The sequence below is a fragment of the Canis lupus genome, chromosome 27, assembly GCF_003254725.2.
Source record: "Canis lupus dingo isolate Sandy chromosome 27, ASM325472v2, whole genome shotgun sequence".
Classification (NCBI taxonomy): domain Eukaryota; kingdom Metazoa; phylum Chordata; class Mammalia; order Carnivora; family Canidae; genus Canis; species Canis lupus.
In genome coordinates, this window is record NC_064269.1 from 21,442,918 (window position 1) to 21,470,099 (window position 27,182).

The 27,182-nt window shown below is 41.2% G+C and overlaps 1 protein-coding gene across 3 annotated transcripts in view; it reads right to left on the minus strand.

Annotated features, from left to right (window-relative positions):
- Positions 1-2,606: 2,606 nt before the first annotated feature.
- SSPN (sarcospan) overlaps positions 2,607-27,182 on the minus strand; it is a 37,105-nt gene continuing 12,529 nt past the window's right edge. For 2 of the 3 annotated variants that reach the window (XM_025455429.3, XM_049102673.1), the window contains exons 2-3: positions 13,037-13,123; positions 2,607-6,930 (exon numbers count right to left, since the gene is read on the minus strand). In XM_025455429.3, coding sequence (XP_025311214.1) covers positions 6,565-6,930; positions 13,037-13,123 — 453 coding nt within the window. In that variant the 3' untranslated portion in view covers positions 2,607-6,564. Of the gene's footprint in view, positions 6,931-8,079; positions 8,493-13,036; positions 13,124-27,182 lie in introns of those variants that run through there. The other variant, XM_049102672.1, reaches the window with a different exon arrangement.

Sequence of the window (27,182 nt, forward strand, 5' to 3'; positions counted from 1 at the left end):
TTGGACTCTATTCCTTCTATCTCTGATAATGCACTGTGGCCAGCACACCACTTTTAGGCCTTCCCTGGGTCACCAATAGTCCATAAAACACATGCCTAGGAAGATATAGGGAGACTATTGGGAATGGATTGCGTGAAATGACAGTCATCTTCTCTGATCAGAAGTGCCACAGCCCCCTGTGATTCTTGAGAGTCATCCTCTTGCCCTCCCTAGTCATACCTGGGCAGGCAATGGCAACACAGGTGTGGGCTTCTGAGAAAAGGGGGCTGGATAGAAAGAATAAGCAGAGCACCCCACCCAGAGAGAGGCGTGGTCCTAAATCTCCAGGTTCAGAGACCCTAGAAATGGCCATGGACAGCTCATTGTTCAACTCTCTCATTGAGCATTAACCACGCCTCCTCCACAATTCCCAGCAGCAGCATGTAGGGCCAGACCCCACCTCAGAAGCCTCCACCTCCTTCTCCAGCAGGCTTTCATGTAAAAGGGGCAAGTCCAACACAGGTGTCACAAATGAATTTCAGGCCTCTGCATCCCCCCCCCCCCCCCGGCCCAAATCAGAGAGCCTTGTTAAATGTTAAGACTTCATATCTCAGTTGAAATCTGTGTATTTGGATTATGTCCCTGGTACCTGCTTTTTCCCAAGAATAACAGATGAGCATATGTCCCATATCCCTTTGATTAAAGGATCTTTCTGATGACCTTCCCAAACAAACAACAACAAGAAAGACTTCCTCTGAGGACCTCTAAGATCTCTTTGGAAGGGATCAAGAAACATAGAAAAATATTTGTTGAAAGAAGGGAAAGAATGAGTTGTCTTCAGGCTGGCATTCCCATACATTAGTTTCATTTTTATTTCCTGACAGTCTTAATTTTAAAAGTAAAATAGCCAATATTAGTCCTGTACTTCATAAAGTCTAACTTATAAAAGATGAATCTGTCAAATGAAAAAATATAACAATTTATTATGAATTATAAAGATAGACTCTAGCAAGGGAAAAAGTAGATTTCTGTCTGTATAATTTCAGTAACTTGCCACAAATTTAAAGATTCATATGAGTGTTCTCATATCCAATCTGGAGAATGAAGCTCTAGATGGTATTTGCTGACCATGCTCAAAAATAGACCTTTTTATGATTTTTAAATGAGAATCAGTGACCCACAGAGTTGAGCATACCAAAGGTGGTTGATGGTTGGTTTTTAAATAAATGAGGGGTTGTACATCACAACCCAAAATACAAGAGGCTGATAATGTACCAAAGCTCAATAAAGCTTCATTTTAAAATGCTGGGGTTAAGCACGCTTCTATCAAAGTAAATTCGAAGTGACATGAAAGTCAGGAGAAATGCCTCAGCTTCTACTCCTTCCTGTGAGAAGAAATGAGAAAAGATGGCCACATTTGGGAAACATCCAGCTGTGTAAACCAACAAATAGGGATCCAACCAGCACATAATCCCATGCGCTATCATCAGTAAGAGTTGGCGCTATCTTATTTTAAAAGCAGAATTTCTGTTGGAGGCCGCTTTGCTAATGTTCTTGGTTTATAAAAAGGGAGTTACAGAAGGGGATAGCAAAGCAGAGCTATGTTTCTAGTTGGATGTGGGGATAGGAGAAGCGTCCCAGGCTATGCAGAACCCAGCTAAGGATGGAAGAAACCAAATGTTTTGCAAGGTCTCTCCGAGCAAGTCTCTTTGTTTAGTGCTTTTTCATTTAACCTTCCCCATGGTACTGTGAGGCAGTTATGTTTTTCTCCTCCCTACAAATGAGGAAGCTAAACATTAAATGGTTGGTCTAAAGTCAAGTAGCCAGAAAGCAGCCATCAGATTTCCACCCCTAAGACCTGCAACCCTAACACTGAGGATAGGAAATCCACCTCAGGGGCACCCGGGTGGCTCAGCAGGTGAGTGTCTGCCTTCAGCTCAGGTCATGATCCCGGGGTTCTGGAATCAAATTCTGCATCAGGCTCCCCAGAGGGAGCCTGCTTCTCCCTCTGCCTGTGGGTCTGCCTCTCTCTGTGTGTCTCTCATGAATAAATAAATAAAACCTTAAAAAAAAAAAAGAAATCCACCTCTGAGAGAGTATCTTAAGTCATTATTCTTTTCTTTTCTTTTCTTATTCTAAAAGCTTTCCTAACTTAAATAAACAGAAAGAACCACTGCATTTTATAGTATAATCAACTATTTAAATTGCCTCAGAGTTCATAAGAAGGAGTCCTTGCATTCAGATTTGAAATGGAATTAGGCCGTCTGTTTTTCTGTATAATTAAATGTAGGATATGATTGAACATGTGGCACTCAAACATGTATTCCATTCTCTAGGCCAAGCTTTACTTGACGTTAATAGATATGAATTAAGAATCAGCATTCTGAGTACGTTCTGCAAGATTTTTTTCAGCTCCGGTTCTCTTTGCCTGAGGAGCATGTATAACCTTGACTTGCACGGTGGGTGCGGTGTACCAAAATAGAGACAGTCACTGGAACAAAGGAGTCAAGATGAATATTAGTTCTCATCTATTCCGAAACTGGAATTTTGAAATAAACACTAATCGGAGAGATTTTATGTAGACAAGTTCACGTGTAACGCACTTCAAAGCACATCCAAACGCGGTGTTTTCAGAGATTATGAAAAATTTTATTAACAAAGACAATCTGCATAGGTGCATCCCCTTGAAAAACACCACCTCAGACATGGGGAGAGCACTTTGTTTTCCATTCACTGTTTCATCGATGCCAGAAAAATGAAACCGCAACAACCAAAATGCAGACCAATATTTTTGAGGGGGATAATCACTGGAGATCATGAAGTACTAGAAAATCGGCAGAAAGGAATCAAGGCATCCATTTCACAGGCTGACACACTGAGATTTCATCCGAACCAATGCTTCCCACTGGGAGTCAAGATATTTGGCCAGCAGCCCTCTCCAGCCCTGTCCTGGCTGCTCAGCGCACATCTAGAAGCATGACAGGGCTCTTGGAGCACAGTAAACACGGCAGCCAGCGTGACTTGTGGGAACCAGGGGCCACCTAGCAACGGTGTAGAGGCATTCACTAGGCCCCAGAAGGTGGGCTTCGTGACAGGGTAGGGCTGGTTTTTCAGGGCAACTTCGACGTGTGTTCTTGATGGAATAACTGCCCCACCGTTGTCCTCCAGAACCTTCCTTGGATACCCTGTACCCTTCCCTTTCCTGAAGATCTATAAACATATTTCAGATACAGTGCATGCAAGGGGGGGGGGGGTACGAGAGTGTTTAGAGACGCTGATGGCCCGGCCGGGGCCAGAAAGCACACCCAGAGCAGGTCCTCGCTGTCAGGACACACCGCTAGCGCCGCTCGAAGCCCCTCCGAGGAGATCGGGTAGACTCCAATTCGAAGAGGGGCAGCAAGTCGGGCCTCTTACTTGACTACAGTTTCTAGGGCCTGGTGTAGCTATATTTTTAGGCCCGGCTCCAAGGAGCTGCCTCCACAAATTTGGACCGAGCGAGGGAGGCACAGATGGTGGTCACGTGAGAGCACAGCCCGATCGAGTGGGCTCGGTTGCAAAGTCTGTACATTCAGGCTGCTGTATTCCTCCTATTTCAAGTACTGCCAAGTCCCGGCAGTTTCCCCTCTTTCCAAAGTCTTGATTCATTTAATTCTCCTGAAGGAGGTGGAAGAGGAGGAGGATTGCGCAAATCTTACTGTTTTATGGTTTAGAAGAGACAGTCACCATCTTGGCTCCTTGTCAGATCTTAACTGTAACATTTTGCTAAGTGTAAAGCTGTGTATCTGTTCCTTTTCTGTTGCCGTTATTGTAACTTCAATATTTGCAAAACACAACCTCAAAATACTTTAAATCCAGCGCAAAGCAGTTTGTTATTCATGCAACACAATTCTTACACGTATCAATACTCAGTGAGTTCACAGCACGGGAATCTTTTCTTGGTGTCTTTCCTTATTTATTTATTTGTTCCTTCTTTCACTTACAATTATTTTTCCCCCCTCTGGGGATTTAAGAATGTTTTAATTATACAAAAGCAAAATCCCTGCTATATCTATATCTATATTTATATCACCTCATTATTATCAAACTTAGGTCAATCCTGCCTGGCTGCAACATTTAGAAAAAGAAAGCACATAAGCTAAAGTTTCTCTACCATTTGAAATACCCTGTGAATTGTTTGTAAAGCATCAAGCACCTTGGTGATGTGCAGAATTTTAATTTTCTTTTTTTTTTTTAATTTTAATTTTCTAACATAAAACCTGTAGTGTAGTGTTTGCTATAAAAAGTTGTCAAAGGAATGCAGGGTGTGCTTCCAGGGGTGCCTGATTCATAGCAATTAACATTAAATCATGAGTTTCTCACTCTTTATAGAACAGCTACAATATTTCAGATTCTCGGTTATTTTCTTCTTTATGTAGGAAACGGTCCAAAGCAGAATGGCTTCAGTTACTGGTGTTTTTTGGTTTTTTAACAGCACACAGTATTTTTCGGGTCGTCATCGGGATGCTTGGTGTTCTCTCACTGTAGTTTTTGTGTGTGATCAAACCTCTGCGCCAGAGTCTTACCCATAAGCCCTCCAATGTGAAATCTTGGCCTGAGTTCGTGTGTAGGAAGGCCATTTTTTAAAGTGAGTCAATACATAAAAAGGTTTTCACATCTGTTAATCAGGTGTTTTATCTGGAGGACACAAAAGCTATTTACAGTCCTCCAACTGACTTAATGTTTTTCTTTTTACTTGGATATTTATATGGTGTAGAGATTGACACTATTGTCGCAATCAGTGGGATTGTTCAACTATCTTTTAAGGCAGACAAGAAGACACTTTTCTTTCAGGGTTGAATTTCATGACTCGCAGAGTATATCAATAGGCAATGTGGAGAGGCAAATTCATCTCAATTATTATCTTGAATCTCTGATTTCACTAAAGCATGCTAATAGAGAAAGACCTTGATAACATTTATGCTGCATGAATTTGCATTCTGAGCTCCTTCTTTAAAACATGGATATTGTTCAGAACTTGATAATAAGACAGAAAAGACTCCCACCACAGGGTACCTGTGCTTTTTGTAAGTCGTGGTAACTTAAAACAAAACAAAATAAAAACTGCCTTCCAAGTCAGCGGGCAGATGCTCAAATCAGGACTTCAAAACAGGAGTTGAAATCTCTAGGTTGACTGTGCATGCAAGTCAATGATAGGATTAGACGTCAGATACACTTTTATGAATGGAACATCGGCATTCCCAATCTTCCTCAAAAGTACTTAGCTGCCAAGAGATACTTTACAACGTATCACAAATGTGCTATTTGTATAAACATGGCCCATTACAAATGCTCTTGTTTTTGTTTAAATGAGTATTTTTAACCTGAGCTATTAATTAAAAAAAATTTCTCTTCTCTCTTGTGAAGCTTGGCTTTCTGAAGAAAGAATCTTTAAGCCTCCTCTCTTGTGAGAGTAATTTCTCTGATGGTGCTACGTAAGTACAGCCAGGGCTCATTAAGTAGGCTTCGGAGCATAATTATAATTAACAATTAGGTAGAAATTAGTTTTAATGATTTGTTTTAGATGATAGAATAGAAGCATAATGTAATTATTTTTGAGCCTTCTACATCATTAAGAATACAACTACCACCAACTTTCAATTATTGAGAAGCGGACAATCATCCAAAGCATTTAGTAAGTGATCTACTTAGGGAGCCAAACTAAGGGAGCTGAAGAGAAATTTGTCTCCACCCCAGCCCAGGTGTTTATAATTATTTAGCCTTTGAGAAGCCTCTTCCTTTTCTACTCTGCTCCTTTTGAGCTGTTTCATGCCTTGAAGACACCTCTACCAGGGAAAATAGAGAGAGTCAACCTGGCTGGCTGTTCAGCTCTACCCCACCCCTGCCCCCTTCCTCCAAGGCTTAGTGAAGATAAAGGGGGAGGTGGAAAGTTCTGGAAAAGACTGTGAAATTTAGCAAATGGGCCTGAAATGCCCATTCACAGCATAAACTCAACTAACGGGAAAGATTATACAAACAATGACTAAAATGAGGACACTGCTGTCTGAAAGTTTGCTTTATGATGCCACTTTGCTTTAGAAAACATCTACATTCATACATGCTTTCACTAATCGAAAGAAATCTGAAGAGGTTTTTTGTTTTGTTTTTGTTTTTTTGTTTTTTTTTTGTTTTTGTTTTTTGGGTTTTTTGCTTCTACAAAACAGCTCCTTTGCTTTATAGCATTTCAGTTTACGAAAGTTTTCATGGGAACGCCCTCCTTTCAGATAAATGGGGGAAATCTGTATTAGGAATAAACTCCAGACTGCAAAGATAGACGTATGCCATCCTTTCCCTGTTCTGTGCTCTTCTAATGAACCAAAGTCAATTTGGATCATATTCTCCCTGTAAAAATTTTTAAAAATACTATAGAAATCTGAAGAAATGCTTTTATTTCCTGAAAAAATACAAAAATATTCATTGAGAACAGGGATGATTAGCTATTGTCAGTTTTTTTTTCTTCCTTCCTTCCCTTTCTTTCTCTTTTCTTTTCTCCTATTTGACCTCAGCTACTCAGTGTGCTATTTCCTCTCCCACCTCTGAGCAAGAATGTTAGACCTTTTGCTGTTGGCCTTCGGAAGCTGTTAGGGAGCACATTCTGACACCCACGTAAAAGACCTGGTACCTGTGTTTCCACATCACAAAGCACGCCAACAAACACACAAGGCCGCAGACCAAGTTAAGAATCATCTGGATGAGCAAGAAGAGTTTGAAAGTGCCAGTGATGCTGGTACAATCAGTCACATCTCTGTACACAAAGGTCCTGCTGAGTGGCTCCATGGAGGGCAGCTTGCAGTGGCAGGCATCGAGGGCCGTTCCGCAGGTGAGCTGTGTGAGCTGTGAGTAGTGATGGGCAGCAAAGGCCACAGCCAGCACGCAGACCGTCAGGCCCACGGCACTCAGCAGGAAGTACAACAGCTGCAAGAAAGCAGAAGAAACACCTTTCCGGTTACAGGACCATTGGATGACTCTTGACAAAGCTAATTAACAAAAGCCATTCTTTCTCTTCCCTCTCGGGTAGTTCTCTGATGCGGGGCTGTTCTCTCCTCAGGAACGGAGTACCCAAGACACAGGAATGGCTGCAGGTTGATTTGTTAGTGAGCAATCCTTAAGCCCTGATCATATTTTTTGTTTGCCTTACAGATGTTGGGCACTTTTCCCACATTGAGCCAACAACATTAGCTTGACTGTGGGATGTTTGCAGTTGTAGTTTAGATGAATCCCAAACTCAAGAGCCATCCCTGAAAGGCATGCTGTGATTGTTTTTGACCTCAAAAACTGCTCATCTGAAGACTGCAAAAGACTAGGAAGCAAAGAATACACTTCTGCAATGTAAACACTGTGTTGGCCAGAATTGGTAGCGATTGATCAACTAGCAATATGGGTTAATAAAAACGACAGTGTTCAATATAGTGAGTGCCACCCGGTGTCTAGGAATGCCGGGATCCCCAGTAGGAGATTGCTGGAAAAACAAAATTATGGTTCCAGAAGGTAGATGACTTGATGTCAGCTTCATCACCTACAAGTCTCAACCAAAGTCCACCTATAATCACGTAGTTTCTGAGCATAAAAATAAACTCGAAATGGCCCTTTGGCTGCCAAGAGGTTCTGAATACTGTTGGCCTATGTGATAGCCTTTTAGCCGTAAAAGTCTGATTCAAGTTCTAACTCTGCTGATAAAGAACCACGGAATCCCTGAGCAAGACCTGAGCTTGAAATGTGTTGATCAAAACTTGTGAGCGCTTGTTGACACTGTCACAACATAAACCACTTTATAGAACAAGATGTTCCTGGGACTCCACTCACCTCCTAGAAATGGTTCTCTTCATGGTCTGACTTGCCGAGAGTCTAGATAAGGAACAGAGTCCCCAGCTGTTGAGACTTAGTGTACTGAATCCAGTTCTTAGTGTGAGATTTGCATACCACAGTCAAAAGTTGCTCGTTGAGCAGTTCTGGTGAATGTGAACTCCTCAAAGTAAGAGTAGCTCTACTCATGTCCAGGTTAAGATTAAAGTAGTTCTGAAAAGATTATGCATTCCCTCCACTTTTGACGATCTATAATTTAAAATAAAAACACATATCTACGATTATAGAACGTGGGTACGAAAGTCCTCCAAATGAGTGATTCTCCACATGGTGACAATTTCAAGTGCCTTCAGGTCTGAAATAGAGAATACTTTAAAAAAAAAAGTATTCTTTTCTCTCTTGAGCATGGTATGTGTGTGCATGTGTGCTGGTGCCCTAATCTCATTTGCTTGAAAGACTGACTGAGGGCACAGAAAGAGAGTGGCACTGGCTAAACCACGGTGTCTTAGCTCAGCTGCACAGCCCAGGAGTGCCTGGATACTTTGGATCTTCTTATCAAAGATACTGTAAACACACAAACCATTCTTCCTTTTCAAATCACTTGAAGAATTGTCAGTCGGAACCCACACTTCATCTGTGCAACAGTTTATTGGAACGTCTTCTATCTCAAGAACCTAAAGAGAAGAACTTCTATTCAACACGTTTAGTCTCCCTGGAGGACAGGAAGCAGATTAATACAAACAGGCAGGGGCAGCCTGGGTGGCCCAGCGGTTTAGCACCACCTTCAGCCCAGGCTGTGATCCTGGAGACCCAGGATCGAGTCCCATGTCAGGCTCCCTGCGTAGAACCCACTTCTCCTTCTGCCTGTGTCCCTGCCTCTCTCTTTCTCTCTCTATGTCTCTCATGAATAAATAAATAAAATCTTTTTTTAAAGGGCACCATTAAAAAATGTAAAAGGAAAATAGCCAACGTATGATATTAAATATACCCCTTCTCTACATTTTCAGTGGCTACATTTTCTGCAAACATTATAGTGCTCAGGCTAAAAAGTATGGGTTTATTTTTGTGGGACCATTGGGGCAGAATATTTGAAATATTCTGAGTTATTCTGAAATCTCCAGACCTGACCATTGACTTCAAACTCCTAATACCAAGAGCCAGATTGAATAGTGCCGCTGGTGTTGGGAAGGTGTGTGTACCTGGACCATGTTTCCAGTGCAGGCAGCATGGAACTGGGAACTATTTGCTTTGGGAATGTGGGTACATAGATGCCTTTACCAGCAGGGAAGGCCCAAATTAAAGGGATAATTTCCCACCCGAGAGTCATCTGCTTAGTAAAATGGCCCCAATTGGAATTTTGTCTACGCATTTTATTGCCATCAATGGATGGAACTGAGGAGGTCTTATAATACCCCTGCTACCTCCAACACACATGCACATCCTTAGCAGATTTCTATAATGTTCATTGGAACAATATCTTGAAGCAATGACAATGATCCCTCATTCTCAATCTGTAAATAATTCGAATGGTTGCAAAAATAATATTCTCTCATAATCACAAAAATCCATTGGCTGAAATGAGAATTTTGCCTGTTTTTTAAAAGATCACCTTTAGGCTTAGAATATGAAAAGATTTGCCCAAGGCATTTAACCAGTGTCCAGCACAGCGATGGCTGGGAGCAGAAACTGGGGAGGCCGACTGCCCCCACTGGAATCCTGATTCTCCCCTTCTTAGCTAGGGACCCAGGGCAAACTAATCAATCCCACGTGTATGATTATCATGGAATGATGATTATAATAGAGCCTACCGTCATTGTATTATTTTAAGGATCAAAAGAGTTGATATCTGTAGAGTTGTGTCTAGAGCACAGCAGCACTACAGAAGTACTCGTGAAGTCAATAAACAAATTACTAGAGATGGAAAGAGCTGCCAGTTCGCAAGACTCAGGACATCAACTCTACCGCTTTGTCTCACTCTTTGTCACGTGGAAATAACAACGCATAGTTGGCTTGTAGAAAGGATGTAAACATTTACACAAGCACAGGGATCGCTCAATTTTAATGGAGCATCTTAAACGTGCTAGAAGCCAGCGAGAACACAAACAAAAGCCCTGCCCCTGAGTCCCGCTGAATATGATGAATACATTTTCCTGGGTGCACCTCTTTCTACATCGCCCCCCCCCCCCCCCCCCCCGGGCAACCACCGGGCCCAGGGAACAGGAAGGAGCCACAGAATCAAATTTCTTAACCGCGTTGAGACCTGCTTGACCCCCCCCCCCGCCCCCCAGCCTTGGGCTCCCTCCGCAAGCGCTGTAGCATTTTTCCTTCCCCGGCTTTTAATTCATCTGACAGCAACAAGCTTCTGGGTTAGAATCTGTAATTCAAAATCAAGTGACTTGTGTTCCCTACGCGGCACGAAGGAACTATCCCCGAAAGTGTTTACGATGACCTTGGGCACGCGGGCAAATATCTCTTGATAAAAGCGGGGTCCGGACGCGTTTGTCTGGCCCGCGCGTCTGGGAGCGGAGCGGGGCGGGGGGCAGGGGGGGCGAGCAGACGGGGGCGCCCGGAGGGGGCGGGGGCGCTGGGGGGGGGCAGGGGGGACAGGCAGGGGGGCGCACGGCGGGTCGGGGGGAGGGAGAGGGAGAGGGGGGCGCCTGGCGGGGCGGGGGGGCAAGCAGGGGGGCAGGCAGGGGGGGCGGCCGGGGCTCCGGCGCTTATGTGACAGCGGCTCCCGCCCCGGCTGCCGCCCCGGCCCGGGTGCCCGCTCCCGGCTGCCGCCCCGGCGTCCGCGGCCTTGGAGGAGCGGCCGGGCCCCGCGCGGGGAGGCTGCGGCGGCAGCAGCCCGGGGGCGGCCCGCGTGTGTGCGCGAGGCCCCTGCGCCTGAGATGCCCTCGCGGGGCGTGTGCCCGGTTGTGTTTCCGAGCACGTGAGCCGGACACGTTTGTGACACCCGTCAAGGTGAGCCCCGGGAGGACAGGGCCACGCGGAGAGGCCGGAGGCCCCGCCCCGGGCCAAGGCCGGCCAAGGCCACCGGCTGCAGCCCCGGGAGAGAGGAGGAAGGCGGGGGCTGAGCCGGAAAGCCGAGTCCCGCGGCTGTTGTCTCTAGGAAGAAGGGAGCGAGTGTGCGCGCGTGTGTGCGCGTGTGTGCGCCCTCTCGAGTGCAGAGAGCCGCGCTGAGCTCCGCTGATCGCCCTGGCCGGCTGGGTCTTGAAGAGGAGGGGACAGATCCCCAGCAAGGCGTAGGCCCGGGTACAGTCCTCGGGCCCTGAAACGCGGCTGTGCTGGTGAGAAACCCCAGGAAGACGCCTTTCGTGCCTCCCCCGCCTCCCGCCCAAGTGGTGGGGAAGCGCAGGGGAAGCCCGCCCCGACGTGTTGTGCCTTTGGAAGACCTGGAGATCGACTGAAGCCCATTTTAGACCCGAAGATAATGTAGCGGCACCTTAGAGAGCTGCCAGCGAGCATCACGGAAGGTCACATCCGGGAGAAGAGAAAAGTGCCTCCCTATTTGTCAATGTCTGTCACAGGTGGGGGGGGGGGGGGGCGGCGGGAGGTACCTAATGAGACCGTCCTAGCGGGGAATTCGCACCCTGGCTGACCCTGGCAGTGATTTTTTTTTTAATTTAATTTAATTTATTTATTTTTATTTTATTTTAGTCCTTGCTCCTTATTTTAAGTGCAGGTGTTGAGATGGCTTTGGGGGTCTCTAAAGCTAGGCAGGTGCCTCTGCTGGGTCATCTGGAGGGGAAATGAGGGCATTTCACAGAAGCTGATGAACCCAGCGGAGAGCACTTCTTACCCTAGGGAAAGAGGTTCCTGTAATTTAACAGGACATTTCTTACTAGGCTTTCTGGCATTTTTTTTTTTTTCAAAATCATCACTAAATCTTGCTGTGTTTAATCAGACCTCTACAAAAAAAATAAACATGACCTCTTTTAAGGAACAACCTCACACAGAAAAAGTAAAATTTCCAAATGTAGGCATATCCATGAAATTTTATCAATTTTTAAAAATAGAATCGCTTATTTAATTAGGAAAGTTATATCTATTAAAGAACATTTCAAAATTAGAGAAAAAGACTGCAAAATGTGGCTATTCTCTCACCACTCACAGATAATTATTTTTTCTATGCACTGAAAGGTATTTTTTTTTTTTATTTCTGTGTGATCACACCATATATTTTGTGTAGCCAGCTTTTTCTGGCTACTTGATATAATGTGAACACTTTTATTCCATTAATTACTCTTTTACAACATGGATTTAAATATACGTACATATAAGTATTTTGCTTTTTTATGTCAACCACTTCAATTATACTAGAATACAAAATATCTTCTCTGCAGCTTCCTAATTTCTAAATAATACAGTCGATTTACTCTTACGTGCCATGGTTTCTTGCTTGAACAAAGAAGTATCCAGTTATTATGTGTTTTGTTATAAGAGAAAAATAAACAACGTGAGTGGACCAAAAAAAAATCCTCAACAAACTAACATTACAGAAAATGTTTTGTTCTCTGCCACAAGTAGTTGAAAGAAAATGTAGGAATTTGATTTCTACTAGCTCTGACTGCTGATTTGGGTGTTTATCTCCCTAAACTCTAAAAGGGTGTGTCTATGTTTCTCTTTGGAGTAGACTCTACGGTGCAGTGAAAATGCTGTGTACTTAAACTGGTTCCAACCAAATGCACCATCTTAGACAAAAAATATATATATGCATGTGAAAGACACATACACGCACACTTGTTAAACCATGCATATCCCACCCTCCCCCCTTTGCTCTCAGACTCTTGGCACAGATAGTTTGGATGCACCCAATGTACTTTTTCTGTCTCAGTGACCCCACCTACAAAAGGAAATACACTTAGACTGCTTCCCTATTAAAATATTCTAAAAACCCCCAAGATATGGAAGTGGACACTAATAGAGACACCTTTTCCCTGGCCAAGTGTTTTGCTGAACTGATGAATTTTCAATATTCCTTTTAAGGGCATTGAAGGACAGACTTCATATGCTCTGCGCCAACCTAGTGCATGGAAATTAAGACTTAAAAAAAAAATCCGCATTACCTTTGGGGTCTGGATGAATGCCCTCCTAAAACATTTTTTTGCAATTTCTCAAATAATCAGATCTGCAACCCCTTAAAAAGCATTCTTTTATTTTGTACTTGTGGGTCTTTTTTCTATGTGATGATAAAAGAGAAAGAAAAATGACAACTTACTTTCATAGCAAACTGGATACACGTCCGTTCGTCAACTTGATATGAGACACAAAGCATAAACAAACCAAGATAGGCCACTAAGCAGACCTGCAAGGGAGGACATGGACGAAAGGGTGTTATCAGGGCCAGTCGTGCATTCTAATGACATCAATCTCAGTGTCTTTCAACAGTAGCAGCCTTGTTATCGAGGTGCTCATTTCATTTGCTTATCTGTGTTATTTCTTTCTCGGCTTGAGGAACAAAGTTTTTAAAATAGTAAAATCAATTTCTTTCAATTTAGCCAGTATTTATTAAGTCCTTTTGATGTGCCAGGTGCTATACGAGGTCCTTTAGAGTACACAATGATGACTGAAATTTCCTCAACCTCAGTAAGTGTACAGTCCAGTTGAGGCCAAGATAAGTGCACGCACTATTCTAAGGCAGGGCATTATATGTCAAATGCTATTCAGAGGAATACAAAAAGAGGAAAAAAATAACATTGAGTTGGGCAATTTAAAAAGACTTCACTAAAGAGGTGGATTTGAAATAGTCCTTGAAAGGGATGATGATAATGATGATAATGATCGCTAACGTTTACTGACTACTGACTGTGCTGTCTTCTAAGGCTTTTGTATGGATTTCCTCATGCAGTCATCACAAAACCCTATGAAGTAGGTGCCAACATGATCCTTATATTATAAATGAGGAAACAGAAGCACAAATCTAGTAAATAATGAAACCAGCACTCACATGAGTTAGTTTGGGTGAATAGCACAAGCAATAGCACAGGGGTAGGCTGGCACCAATTGTGGGGGGTGGGGGAGAGTAGCAAATATATACCTGTAGCTGAAATAATAAAATATAGAGCAGAAAGGTGAACTAACAATCTAGGGTTATAGGATTGATTTAGGAAGTCATGGGACCCCCTTGAAAGCTTTTGACCAGACAAATGACACGATTCAAGGTATGTTTCAAGAAGATAAGCAGTGGTGTTTGGTGGGTTGGCAGTGAGAACATCAAAATATTATTTTACTAATCAGAGCAAAATTAATATATAGGTGGGCTAGAGCTGAGATGATATGCAGGCAAAGTCAGAGAAAGAGGCAGAGAGGAAAGGTGTAGTCCTAGCAGAATCTGCACATGGTGGCTACTGCATGACCAACGGGAGGGCTCTGGCCAGGAAGAGATAGGGAGGGATCCCCGACAGACTACCCCCGTGTTTGAGTGTCCACAAAGGGAAGAAGGGGACGTGCCTGGCTGAAAGGAGGTTGGGAGGAAGTATGACAATTTTGAGAGAAAAGATACTCAACTGCTTTGTCAAACCAGATTGTGTGTGTGTGTGTGTGTGTGCGCGCGCACGCGCTGGAGCTTTGTAAATGTGATTTTGAGTTTCTAATCAAAATGCATCTATTCACACTTAATTTTGGAAATGTTAAAATGTTGCTAAGTTCTACTTTAGGATAGAAACCATAAGCAACAGAATTGCATGTTCTGATAAGCACAAGTTTCCTGGAGATAGATGTTGAAAGGGTAGCTGAGTGTCACCTAGCAAGTCATTACATGGCTGGTTTGGTGATAATGTCCACCCCTAAGACTAGCTTTATACTCCAGAGTAGTAGAGCTGTTTACTTACAGTGCCAACATAGCATTTCAAGGTAATGCCTCTAGCCTAATCTCCCCCTGATTATATAATCCATAGGTTGCTTGTGCCCTCATGGGCTCCCAAGTTGAGAGCTGTTCAGGTTTCTACTGAGCCGTGAAGCCAAAAGCCAAGCCTTCTTTAGTACAGGCTTTTCTATCATTAGGACTGGCTGATAACTTAATAGTACCATTCCTAGTGCAGAGATACAGCATTAAAATACATGAGCACGGCACAGGCTGGAGAGATCTGGGTAGAAAACAAAGCAGGTAGGATGCAGGGAGGCAACTTTTCAACAAAGCACGGCAGAGGCAGAAGTAATGATCCTGAAGTCATGTGTGTAGCCCACACATGGCTGACATTTCCAAGGCAGGAATGGATTTCTTTCTCAAGATTCATTTTTTTTAAGTTTTTATTTATTTTTCAGAGAGAGAGAGAGAGAGAGATAGCAACAGCATGAGCAGGGTGGAGAGGGAGAAGCAGGCTCCCCATTGAGCAGGGAGCCGCACATGGGGCTCAATCCCAGGTCCCGAGGATCATGACCTGAGTGGAAGGCAGACACTTAACCACCTGAGCCACCGAGGCACCCCACCAATATTCATTTTTAAAAATTATCTAATTGAGGTATAAGTTTGATAAGGCCTGTAGGGGCGTACTTTGTGTTTTCACATCAAAGAACTCCCAGAAACAATGGAAGAAAGACCTCCTCTTCTCTGTGTATTGGCAACAAAGCAGATGGAGGCTTCTCAGCTTGCTTGTGTGTGGATGGATAAATCCCTAAGCATCCTTGTTAGCGTTTCCCTGCAAGTGCACAGGGTCCAGCTCTCTTCCACATAACTGCCTTTGTCTCTAGAAGCCATTGTGAAGTTGGCACTTGCCAAGACTCTCCTCTTCATGAGAGACACATTCCAATAATCAGGCCTAACTGACCCACATCTTAAAAACTGACTTTGTGCCTTGCTCGACCAAATTTTCCCACTTTAGTAGTATCTACTTCTTTGTAGCCTTAATTTAGGTGAGGTTCCAGCAAGAAGGAGCACAGGTGCTCCTCATTCTAGGGCATTTCTCTTCATCAATCAACAGAACTGTCTGGAGAACATACACTAGCTAGGCCCTGTGCATGGCTCTGGGAATTGGGAGGTGAAAAGACAGAGCCTGGCCTTCAAAGAGCTCTTTCTCAGTCAGCCCAGTGGGGAAAGAGAGGACAATGAAGTTAGAATACCATGTATTTACTAGGAGCTTCTCTGCCATAACACACAGGAGGGGTGCTCAACCCAAAGGCAATTTGGGGATACTTCCTGAAGGGAAATGGATTTTGAAGAATAAGCAGAAATTAGTTAGAAGAGGGATGTGAGGAAGAGTAGAGAAAGTGCTAATAGGTACAAAAGCATAAAAAGGAGAAACATAGACTAACATTTGAGGACTCCCACAGTCCCGGTGCATAGGATAGGAGAAGAAACAGTGAAAGATGTGTTTATAGGATGGACAGGAGGTAGGTCACAAATGACTTCTGTCTCCATCTAGGGTATTTGAAGCAGCAAAATGGTATGATCTGTATAATCTGCATTGCCTTTTAGAATGGTCCTTCTGGCTATGAAAAATGGATTGGGAAGGGAAGACCAGCTGAGAGGCCCCGTGCATCTGTCTAGGGAGAAGTGGTGAGTGCCTGAGCTCAGCTAGCAGTGGGCAGGGAGGGGGCGGGGGGGTGTGTTTCAGCGACACAAGGGAGGCAAAATCCTTAGAGCCTGAAAACGACCAGATGTGAAGGCTGCAGGGTTGGGAGGGGCCGGGAAGGTGCTCAGCTACCTGACTGGAGCTGCCAGGTGAGTGGTGTTGATATTTAGGGGGACCCAAGAGGAAAAGCAGAATGGGAGTGGAAAATGATGCCCACATGGATTCAAAGTTCATGCATGGGCCTGAAGCTCAGGAAGGTCTGAGCTGGAGAGAAGTCCTTGTTAGTCATCAGCATACGTGAAGTCACTGAAACCATCAGAAATGCTGGACCGTCCAGAAAGAGTCTAGTGAAAACAGAAAAGAGCCAAGGAAGTTACCCAATTGTGAAAAAATTTTTACTCTTTTGAACAGAAAGCATCTCAAACATACTTCTTATAATTTTGGTGGTACATCATGTCTAAATATTATGGAACTGATGATTATCCTTTTGATTTTTGGATTTCACTTTTAGGTCCTTGTATAGGGTATTTTGCTATAAAGCCTGAATAAATTCAACACACTTTCATTTCTTAGCTTTCTGCTAGGGCTCAGTAGGTTCCAGGAGGTGGGGGCAGGGGGGCCTTCTTTTTCTTACCTACAGATTTGTATGTTTGGACAATACTTCTTTATCAGTTTACTGGTGTTTAGCACGTTTTAGAAGAGTAGTTATTTATTGAAATTTAAAACTGAAGGCTTTATAGCCATAAGGAGGAAACCAGATTTCTCAAGCCAGACTAAGGGTCTTGTTTCCTGAGCTGGCAGGACATGGCCACTCCAGGAAGACGGTGTTCTGACTTCCTAGGCAGGGAGGAGGAGCTCATGCTAATGAGCAGTGAGCCCCGCCAGGTCTATCTGGAACAACATTCCTGGATTCTGGGCCAGGGCTTCCATTAGATTTGGTGAGGTGAGGCCCATGGAACAGGAAAAAAGCAGTTATGTAAGGTTTTCAAGAAGGCACTCGTTGGACCAGACACCCAGGCCTGGGGTGGACAGGTGGTGTCATTGAGCACAAAGCCAAATTCAGAAGGGGTGGCCCTGGGGAAAGTAGTGCTGACAGAACAGGTAGGCTTTAAGAGCTGTGAAGATTTAGTTCACGTAGGTATGGATAAGACAAGCTTGGAAGGATTTATTTTTAAGGGGGAAAAAACGACCGCTATCATCTTAAATCAATTTTTAGATGCATGTTTCTACGATTTGTTTAGCATAAAAAGAGAACCTACATCCTAAATTCCACCTTCTATCTGAAGATATTCTTTGCTCAGACTGAAGGCTGCATTCTCTCTTGTGAGTTGGAAAGATAGACAGAGATGAAACGTTCTCGGAGCGTTAGATCCATTTCTAGATGTATGAGTCTTGAGTCTTGACACATTCTCTTTGTTTCTGTTGGTCGGCCTATTGTGCCTGCAGTGGTGCTTTGTAAGGGTTGGCATTATGAATAAAAGGTGAATGCCAGACCCATGTCTCAGAGACTTACCTACATATATTTTTTGCCTCCTCATTCTGGCATAACTAGAAGATATCAGCCTGAGACATTTTTTGAGGATATGAATTACTGATATTTACTTCTCTCTGTGTCATACGTATTTATATTCTGGTCTTGTGACATTCACACAACCTCCAATTTATTTGTTTTCTTCTTTTTGTTGTCGACAGAGCTGCTTGACAGGGCTACCTGGGGAATACAACCTTCCCCTGTCAAATGCCTTTCAAAGTTTCTCTCCTCCTTCCACCCCAACCCTTTCATTTGTGTACCTGAGATGTGACTCTATTTCTGTAAGTTAATCAACTTTCACCTTTATATTCAGCCGATATAATAACAAGATGAACTCTCTTCTCATGTTTGCACAGGCAATTGATCAATGAGAGATGTGGCAAAACTCTAAGTATTTCTCTGGATATTTCTTAAGAGAATTTCTGTGGATTTTCATCTGTTTAATAGGATTTAAGGTAGAATACTAGAAATCATCTTCAACAAATGATAAACATATTGCGATCTGTCGATTGAATGCAGTCTCAGGAGAATTGTTGATGAACACATAATGTATCAGAGATTTAAATAATATATAAAGAACATTTCATGAAGATCTATTAAGGGGTGTTTATTGGCTCAAGAGTTCAGAAGGATGGGAAGCATTTTTACCAGATTCTCATTGCCACACGGCCTTATGGTAAGACAAAGTTGAAGCCCGGGGTTCAGAATTACTTGGAGGAGTTGGTAAAAACTGGCTCCATCCCCCGAATTTCTCATCCAAGTGGTTTACGGTGGAGACCAAAATTGAATTTTTAACAAATCACCAGGTAACGCCACTGCTCCTGCTGCTAGTCCTAAAACAACACTTTGAGAACCTCCAGTCTAAGCTAAAAACTTAGTCTTCTAGATCCTGACACCTAATGTGGGGCTCATCTGAAAGACCCTGGTCTATAGTGATACACTGATAAGCAGTTTCCTATAAAAGACTTGTTTGTTATAAGTAATAATGTGCTATAATAATGTCTTCCTCACAAAGAAATTTAGTCTTTACTATTGTACAAATCCTTAACACTGGAGGGAAAAATCATTCATTGCTATCAACATGAAGTCATGGAACAGTGGTTGGGAAGAGATGTGCTCAATCCACTGACCAAGCCCACCAGAAATGCTGGAGCACATCCCCCTTCCCACACCTCTACTACATTCTCTGCCTCCTTTGAGTCCCTTCTCTTACAGAAGCATCTGGTTACCAAGTGAGATTAGTTTGTATCTAAAGAGGAAGGTTTGGCACATTACTCTTTCCTAGTTCTTTGGAATCCCTGAAAACAGCCTGCAGAATCAAATATAAATATGCAACAGAGAGACCCAGAGACAAATCCTAATATTCATCTCCTAATTTGTGGAAATGGAGTAAGAACTGGTACAGTGTAACCTTTCAGATCTTGCTATTAATGGTCACCTTAGTTTCAGTATTACTCCCCACTGTTGAGTTTAGCTCAACAACCTTTATTGAGGTAGGTGCTGGGACTAGAAAGAATAAGATACCATCTTTGTCCTTTAGAAATTTATGGTTTAACCCCTAGTTTGCTGAAGAACTGAGGCAAAGGAAAATTAATTGCTGTGGGTAATGTTATTTGACCAATCTAGGCCAAATAATAATAATAATAATAATAATAATAATAATAGTTATTATTTTAAATTACATTTTTGGGTAAAAGCAAGATAAAAGGACTCAAAAATACTCCTCCTAATCAGACGGGGTAAGAAAGGTGAAAATAACTCTCGAAAGCATGAAACGTTATTTAACAGTTCATTCAACAAGTGGTAACTATTATTTAGTTCTGTTAAAATCAAGTAGGAAACTATAAGTATAATTAAGGGCTGTGCAGGGAGAAAACTGTGAACTAGAGTTGATGCTTGATTTTATTATTTTTCTAAATGATCTTGGACAAATTTATTTAATTCTTCTTAGCCTCGGTTTCCTTATCTATAGAGACATTAATGCTTTCTTTTGATGGTTAATTCAAAGTGTAGTGATAATGTAAATAGGGTGCCTATAATCATGCCTAAGAAATAGCTGGAGAGTAACTGGTAGTAATTACTATAATAATTATTATTGCAAACCACTTATACATTTATTAGAGTAGGCCAAATTTAGAGCATATTTAAGGGCTCATGAATATATTACCAAGTTAACCATGTTTAAAATTGATAACATATGTACTGTCTTGGTTACAAATACCACGCAGACTACTTTGTATTAGTGGATACCAGTGGATACTTGCCATGATCTTTCTATTTATATAAGAAAAACTAATGATCAAGTCTAGATGTTTAGACATTCAATGCCAATTTGAGCACTTTTATGTGCCAGGCATTAAAATTAAGCACTCTTGGTAAATTATCCCATTTGGTCTTCATGAAAATCCTATTTTTAGTCCCATTTCATAGATGAGGAAACTAAGCCTCAGAAGGGTGTTATGCTCAGGGTAACAGAGCAAAAAGACCCTGGACAGAACTGAGAGAGCTCCACCAGGCTCCAGAGCGTGGCTTATAACCATCACACAGCCTGGCTGCCTCCATGGAGGATTCTGGACAGCACTGTAAGTGAAAGAGAACTGCAGAAATTTGGAGAACATTTCAGCAAGTGTCCTCTCCTATGCTGAGTGGTGCCAAGCACCATTCCTGAGGCATAACCTAAAGAAAAGTCTTTAAGATGCAGATGGCTGTCCAGGCTGAGGAAGGTGATGTAGTCTTTAAGACTCAGGCTCTTCACATATAACGGAGAGAAAATAATATTTCAATAATTTGCACTAAGGGTCATAAATTATGTGCCTGCAATTGTAGTAGGTTTTATTTTTTCCATCTACTATGACCTCAAACTGTGCCAGTATAACTTACTCTTCAATTTGAGCTGAAATGGATCAGATAGATGATAGATGATATAGATAGATAGATAGATAGATAGATAGATAGATAGATAGATGATAGATAGATAGATGCAGCCCCCTATCAGATCTCAGAAATAAGCTCATTCTGTTCATTTAGCAAGTATTCATTTTGTACCAACCATGTGCCTGGGTACGCTTTGACAGTCTGGAAACACCTCAGCAAATAGAAGATATAAAAATCACTGCCTTGGTAGAGCCAATGCTTTAAAGTGGACAAGCAGACTATCAACAAATAAATTAGTAGATATAGATAGATGTCAGTTGTTGAGAAGAGCCATGGAGAATACAGGACTTTACATCACCGCTTCTTTTTCCCACAAACATGACATAATGGTAATTAGCAAAATACAAACAATAAATGCTCAAGGTGATATGTTCCTCCTTAAAAACTGTACTAGTCATGCCCAGCAACCCCTTCAAAAAGATGGCGGGCACACAGTTGTTTCTTATGAGAGCTTTACTGTTTCTATTATTTCAGCAATGTATATCCACCATAAGTTATCTAAGACCTAAAAGGCTCCATAAAGGGGCAACAGAGGGTAACTATGTAAAATTTTACAGCAAAATGGGCCACATGGCTACAGACAGAGATGGAACTAATATATCTTAGCTCTAGATCTGTCAGATTTGGGTTCAAAACCCACCTCTACCACATTCTAGTTTTCTCTCTTGGACAAGTTAATGTCTTTAAGCCTCAGTTCCATCACCTGTGAGATGAGCAACCATGCCTACTTCAAAAGGAGCTAGAAGATTAGAGGAGACAGTATATGTAAAGGACGTCATATGGTCTACCCAGCACATATGTAGCATTCAGTACACATACGTCAAATGGATAAATGAATCCATTCATTTAGTGACTTGGGCTACTTTTGCTTTCATGGCAAGGGCCCACTTATCAAATTCATTCCGATGTTGTTGACATAAATAGTTTGCAAACATCTAAGAGTTACAAAAATTTTTTTCTGCTTCTTTTCCTTCCTGCTTCAAACCTATTTATTCTCTACTACCCAGGATATACCAATGTTGGTACCCATGCAGAGCTGTATGTTTCTCTGATTACACTATTATGGTTTTACAAAGACAAGTATTTAGTTTCCTAAAAATGCTGTTCAGCTAAAAATATTTTCTTTTTTTTATTTTATTTTATTTTACTTATTAATGATAGGCACACAGTGAGAGACAGAGAGAGGCAGAGACACAGGCAGAGGGAGAAGCAGGCTCCATGCACCAGGAGCCCGATGTGGGATTCGATCCCGGGTCTCCAGGATCGTGCCCTGGGCCAAAGGCAGGCGCTAAACTGCTGCGCCACCCAGGGATCCCTAAAAATATTTTCTGTCCAAAGCAGATCCAAGACTAATAATACTTTTTTAAAAAAGTATAATTGTTTTAGCCAAATGTAGTGCGCAAAATATTAACGAGAAATTCCAAAAGCCATAGGCATATAAATGTAAGGAAACAAAATCAACCAGAGTTTATGACAGAATTGAACATCAAGATGCAAGACAAAACTGTAACTATCTGTCTCTAAATGCTATGAACATTAATGTATAGGTATTAAAGCCCAGAACATTAATTTAAAAATTGAAAAAAAATTTTCTTGGTTTCTAGTAAACCAAGTGCAAAATAGTAGCTTCTTTTCCACTATAAACAAAACTATAGCTAGCAACAACTTTTTATGTCTAGCAACTTCTACTAAGGAGAGTTTTATTTGGCTTATCAAATTATCAGGAAGAGATTCAGTGCCTTTTTATTTGCCTTAGGAATCTACAACCCCAGAACTTCACTATTTTACTCTTTGTTTTTTTCTTAGAGTAAAAATTGCCAATGGACAGCATTAGTGCAGAAAAATCTCTTCATTCAAGACCTAAATTCCACTTGGCCCGGGAGAAGTTCGGGTTAAAGCACACATCCTCATCTATGCATTTCCCCATCTTCCTGTGGGGGCTTGGAGGGGTACAATTTGTAATATCTGCTTTGCGAAGATGACCTAAGAGATCATTATGAATAGAAGCTATTTTGGTCAAAATGTCTCCGTGAAAAGGTAATTCTAGAGAACTAATTCTGGTCACAGAGTCTAAAGAGAAATGATACTTGCTCAGTCACACCTGAGTTTAGCTCATCTATTATATCATCTAAGTCTTTTTCTCCCCTTTATTATTATGATTGTCCTTTTGGCTGAGGAGTTGTTATGTGACAGGTCCATGTCTGAATTACTGTAAAGGTATGGACTTTTCATATGTGGTACACAAAGACCTTCAAGTTGAATCAAAATAAATAATTTATGTGGTAATGAGTTAATTTGAAAAGCAAAGCAGGCCTATTATCACCTAGAACTTGGCTCAATCTAGATTTCTTTGGAAAACACATTAGAAAAATAAGATTTCTAGAAAGTACTGAGGCAATTCTAAAGGAAATTATTGCTCATGTAATCATCAACAAGATGGATTCTCCTGTTCTATTGAGATAAAAGCTCTGATTGGTTGGTAAAGAAGTAGGGAGTATTGGGGCACCTGGGTGGCTCAGTCGGTTGACCATCCAACTCTTAATTTCAGCTCGGGTCATGATCTCAGGGTTGAGGGATCTAGCTATGCATGGAGCCCCATGTAGAGCCTGCCTCAGGCTCTGCACTCTGTGGGGAGTCTGCTAAAGATTTTCTCTCTCTCTCTCTCTCTCTCTCTGTCCCCTCCCCCTATGCGCTCTCTCTCTCAAATAAATAAATATTTATTGAAAAAAAAAAAAAGAAGAAGTATTAAGGTGCGTTTACATACCAGGCTGAAATCTTTTCCATGCTAGGACACATCCTTTCTAATTCAAAGTGTTGGCTTTTATCATGATTTCAAACTATCTGATAATCAGAAATATATATTTTTACAAAGATTATAAATCTTTATACAAAGATATATACATTTTTAATTTTCTTTGCCATGTTGCATTGTAATTGCATTGCTGTGTGGCTTAGCCAGATCTATTGTATCAAGACAGAAAGTATGGGAAGGAAATGTGCCTGTCAAGTGACTGCCTTATTTCTCAGCACGCATTGTACTTTGCAGATGTTCACTTGTATCTCATTTGTTGTTTTATAAGATAATAAAAAACTACCCTGATGGAACTGATAAAAAGGAGTTGGAATTTGCGACCAGCAGCTGGATGAAGGGAGCACGAATCCCTCAAATCCTATGGATATAGTGTGCTTTTCTTGATGTCCCTGCCAACGTAAGGCTGGAAAGCTAGGGAGATCTTTGAGAGATGTGCCAGCATGAAGTTGCTACAATTCCTAAGTTCCAAAAACCTTGCCTAAAGATTATTGCAAATAACTCATTTTAAACCAGTGAATCTCACAACTGACTGTTTTCTCAACTCAGAGAAAACAGAAGAGAAATCCAACAACTATCCTAAAGTATGACTTATCATGAAGACATTCAACTAGAATCCCTTTGGTTTGGGTCTTGTTTTAATAGTATAACAGATTTGTGTTTCTATGTTAAGGTTCATACTTGATAGGAACTACTGGGAATTTTTGCAATTACATTCTCAAAAAACTGAAGTAGCACAAACAACAGAACTGTGAAGCAATAAAGATGGTTGTGGATGAAAACGGAGTTTAGGACATGAATTGGGCCTTTTGCCTAAAATGCCCTTTTACTTTTTTATCCTCCTGATATAGTATTCCCCCTTCAACTATTTTGAATCCAGTATTATTCACTCTTCAAACCCTGCTCAAGTATCTCCTCTACCTAGAAAGGGTAGCTTTTGTGCATTACCCAATTTGTATACATTAGCTTGTTTATTCCCTGAACCACTGCCATAAGTAAAAAATATTATTCCATTTTATAGAAAATTGTGACTCAGAGAGGTAAAGCCTGCAAGTTGATCCAAAGAAGAATTTAAAAAAATATATATCAAGAAGTGTTATTTCTGCATACTATTAAGGATTAACTTATATGAAACCCTCATGTTATAAAATACTTTAAAATGCTCTGAGCTTCTACAGACTAAGAGATGGGGATAAGACCATGGCATAAAGCTAGGCCTCTCAAATGGCCACACCCTTACATGACTAGAAAATAATGAACTCACTAGCACTGGAAGTCATCAAAACAATTGTTCTGTCTTAGCTGATGGTGGGGGTGGAGGTGGAGGTGGAGATTTTGAGAAAGTAACATGAAAGCAGTCCTGAAAAAAAACAAAACCTTGAATTTTTTCAACAAAAAATTGTGAGGGGGAGAGAAAAAGGAAGGGAAGGGGGAAGGAAGGGAGAGAGAGAGGCATGGGGGCTTTGATAGAAAGGAAAAAGGGTAAATCTTTGAGTAAAAGAAACATAAATATATGAACTCATTGCAGTGTATAGATCTTATTGGGATCCTGATTCTGACAAACTGTGAAGAAATATTCATGAGTTAATCACGGATATTTGAACACTGATTTGGTCCTATTAAGAAATTGTTAACTTGTTAGGGATGATTAGTATTTTGATTATTTTTTAGTCTTCATCTTTTGACTTACATAGTGAAGTATTTATGGATCAAACGATATAATATCTGGGATTTACTTCAAAATAAACCAATATAGGATATGTGGGTGTGAAGTATAGGAGTATACAAAGGGGCAAGATCAATCATAAGTTTATGATTTTTGAAGCTGGGTGATGGGAACATAGGTGTACATGGTACTATTTGATCTATTTTTTGTATGCTTGAAATTTTCCATAATAAATAGGTTAAATTAAAAAAAAAAAAAGGTGGCTCTAGGCTCATGATATCACTGGGACACCTGGCAACACAAACCATTTGGAAGAGTTACACCCTCAAATACACCACATCAAATTATTACATATAAAGAAAGCCTCTTGGAAAATGAGCTCACAAATCAATTAGAGCAAACAAATAATCAATTCATTAGCAAAGGCTAACACTTGCGTGCATTAAGTGTATGTGTACACACAGACACACATAGTCTAAGAATTAAAGCTTATGAATTTCAAATAATAAAGAATAGAACCTATAAAAAAGAGTACATTCAAAGTAATTGAGGCCATGAAGAAAGAAATCGAAAACATGAATTAAAAAAAGGACACTTTAAAAAACACCAGAAATATATTTAAAAATAAAACATCAGCAAAAATGAAATAGAAGTTCTAGAAATTAGAAAAAACAACAACAACAACAACATTGGATTGAAAGCCTGGATAGATTAAACTCAACTGAAAAGGGGAACAGTGAAGTAGAAGATAGAGCTAAGGAATAATCCAAACTACGGAGAGACAGAGCACATAGCAGAGAGGGTGAGAAACAGGAAAGATGAGATAAGGAGGTCCAGACATACCTCTGACAGTACTTTCAGATGGAGAGACTGAAGAGAGCCAGGATTTGAAGAAAAAAAATAAAAATGTTTTTTCAAATATTAAACATATTCTGAAATTTTTTCAGAATTGATGAAACATAAAATTCTTAGATCGAGGAAACACAGCAAGTCCCCACTAGGAAAAATACAAAGAAAATCCGCATTTGGTACATTGTAACTAAACTGTAGAACATCAGATGAATGGAGAGAGATTCTTTGCTTATGTATATAAAGTACAAATCAAATGAAAATAGCAAAAGTATTTTTCTTAGAACTTCAAAAGCCAGCCCTGAAATATAGATGGAAGAGAACACAGCTAAGTCTCACCAAGGCAATTTGGAAGTAGAATAAGAAGGGAGTGAGGAGTTTGGTGGGAGGCTGCTTATGCTACCCCCTTATCACAAGGAGTATCGTGGTGCCATTAATTCAAACATTGTGGTATCAGCACAGTGAATGGCGAATCAAGTGATGACAGCAAAAAGGTTCACAGACACAATCCTCAAATCTAATATGAAAAGCTGATAGATGAGAGATGGACATAGCAGTTCAGTATAGAAAGGGCCAATTATTCATCAAATATAGTACTAAAACAATTAATAATTTGTGTGAGAAAAACAAGACTCTACTACCTCATGTCATATGCAAAAAAGTTAGAACACATAAAGATAAAAATACAAAAGCAAACCTTCAACATTTTTGGAACACAATTGAAAAAAATATCTTTATAACTTGGAGACAGATTCCTTTAAAATATATCAAAGCACCTACCCCCAAAATTGATAAATATAAATATGTTAGAATTAAATCTTATTCACAACAAACACACCATGAACAAGGATAAAAGGTATGATGCCAAGTAAGAAGATATCTGCAGTAACTAAAATCACAATGGTTAAATTACAAAGATAAGAAATCCTATATATCAATAAGTAAGGAACAAATGGGAAGCCCGGGTGGCTCAGTGGTTGAGTGTCTGCCTTCAGCTCAGGGCGTGATCCTGGTACACGGGGATCGAGTCCCACATCGGGCTCCCTGCATGGAGCCTGCTTCTCC